This window comes from Neophocaena asiaeorientalis, unplaced genomic scaffold, assembly GCF_003031525.2.
Source record: "Neophocaena asiaeorientalis asiaeorientalis breed wild unplaced genomic scaffold, Neophocaena_asiaeorientalis_V1.1 scaffold540, whole genome shotgun sequence".
Lineage (NCBI taxonomy): Eukaryota > Metazoa > Chordata > Mammalia > Artiodactyla > Phocoenidae > Neophocaena > Neophocaena asiaeorientalis.
The window spans coordinates 4,817,961-4,819,347 of NW_020172141.1; the positions used below are offsets into that span (position 1 = coordinate 4,817,961).

At 66.7% G+C, this 1,387-nt stretch overlaps 1 protein-coding gene across 1 annotated transcript in view; it reads right to left on the bottom strand.

Moving 5' to 3' along the window:
- Positions 1-1,157, bottom strand: part of RNF112 (ring finger protein 112) — a 5,093-nt gene extending 3,936 nt beyond the window's left edge. The window contains exons 1-3 of the mRNA XM_024753273.1: positions 1,121-1,157; positions 357-639; positions 28-234 (exon numbers count right to left, since the gene is read on the bottom strand). Coding sequence (XP_024609041.1) covers positions 28-234; positions 357-639; positions 1,121-1,143 — 513 coding nt within the window. The 5' untranslated portion in view covers positions 1,144-1,157. The remainder of the gene's footprint in view (positions 1-27; positions 235-356; positions 640-1,120) is intronic.
- Between the last annotated feature and the right edge of the window lie 230 nt (positions 1,158-1,387).

Below are 1,387 nucleotides of genomic sequence, written 5' to 3' on the forward strand. Positions count from 1 at the left end.
CAGCCCCCGGCCCAGCCGCGCCCTCACCAGGCCGGGCAGGCCCTGAAGCAGGTGGTTCAGCAGGAAGGTCTTCCCTGAGTGCCGCTCTCCCAGGACGGCAAGGAGGCAGACGGGGGTGTCCCTGGCCAGCGGGTGCTTCAGGCAGCGGTTGACGGCCCCCATCCTCAGGATGAGGCCCCCGGAGGCGTTGACACGCACCAGAAGCAGCGGCTGGGCCCTCACCGCGCAGGTCTCCTGGGCACGGAGACAGGGCTCCCTGAGCTCCCAGGCTGGGGAGCGTCCACCCCGAACTCCACCTCCCTCCGTGACATCCCAGTGTGAGGTCAAAGCCCCCGGCCGGGAGGAGGCCTGCGCACCTGCAGCGCGGTGGGCAGCGGCCTCCGCGGCAGGAGCTTCATCCTCTCCCCCAGGCCCCGGAGGCCCTTCTGCTTGCAGGTCTTGCGGCACTCGGGGCAGCAGGGTGGCCCGCAGCCGGGGACACGGTGGGTGCTGAAGCACCGCGGGCAGAAGTCGTGGCCACAGTCCAGAGAGATGGGCTCGCACGGCCTCTCCAGGCAGATGGAGCAGGCGGGCGGCTCCCGGGGCGCCACAGGTCGGGACCCCAGCCCCAGGTCCAACTTGGGGAATGGTGCGTGGGACCTGGGGGTGGTGTGCAGGGCGCGGGGACCCCAGGGCAGCAGTCAGAGGGAGCCTGAGACGGGGAAGCCTGGAGGGAGCCGTCTTGGGCAAGTTCCCGCCCAGGTCTGCCCCATTTCTAACGGTCCGGGAGGGAAGGATGGGGTGAAGAGACAAGATGGTGCACCCTGCCCGGAGCCTGGCACAGACGCCCACGGAAATCCTCCCCCATGGCCTCCTGCTGCGAGGGGAGGGGGGTCCCTCCAGGGGTCACTGACCTCTCCAGACCCCAAGGGGATCCCTTCTACTACCTCCCTCGGGCAGCGGGGACCATAAGGAGAAGCCTCCCGGGGGGCAGCAGGCAGCTCCGAGCTGGCATCTGCCTCACTGCAGCACCCACTGGTTTTCCCACCCCTCCCTCCACAGCCTGGCGGACCCAGCCTTGTGCTCCCTCCCTGGGACGGGCATCCAGGCCCCAGTCCTGCCGCCAGGCCCTGCCACTTACCAACTGTTGCTGCTGTTGCCCATGAAGCTCTGTTTTCTCTCCTTGGAGAGAAAATTGGGGAGAAAAACAATCCCAAAAATGTTATTTAGAAGGGAATCCAGACTTCTATCTTCATCCTGGATTCCAGGTGCCCCCATCCTCCCTCTGCAGACCCAGTCCCCACCCCCAGGTCTCAGGACCAAAGACTCGCCTGTTTGCCAAGCCGGTGACAAAAGGAAATGACTGACAAGGCAGACCTCGGCATGGGAGGCTGGCGTGGGGAGAGGG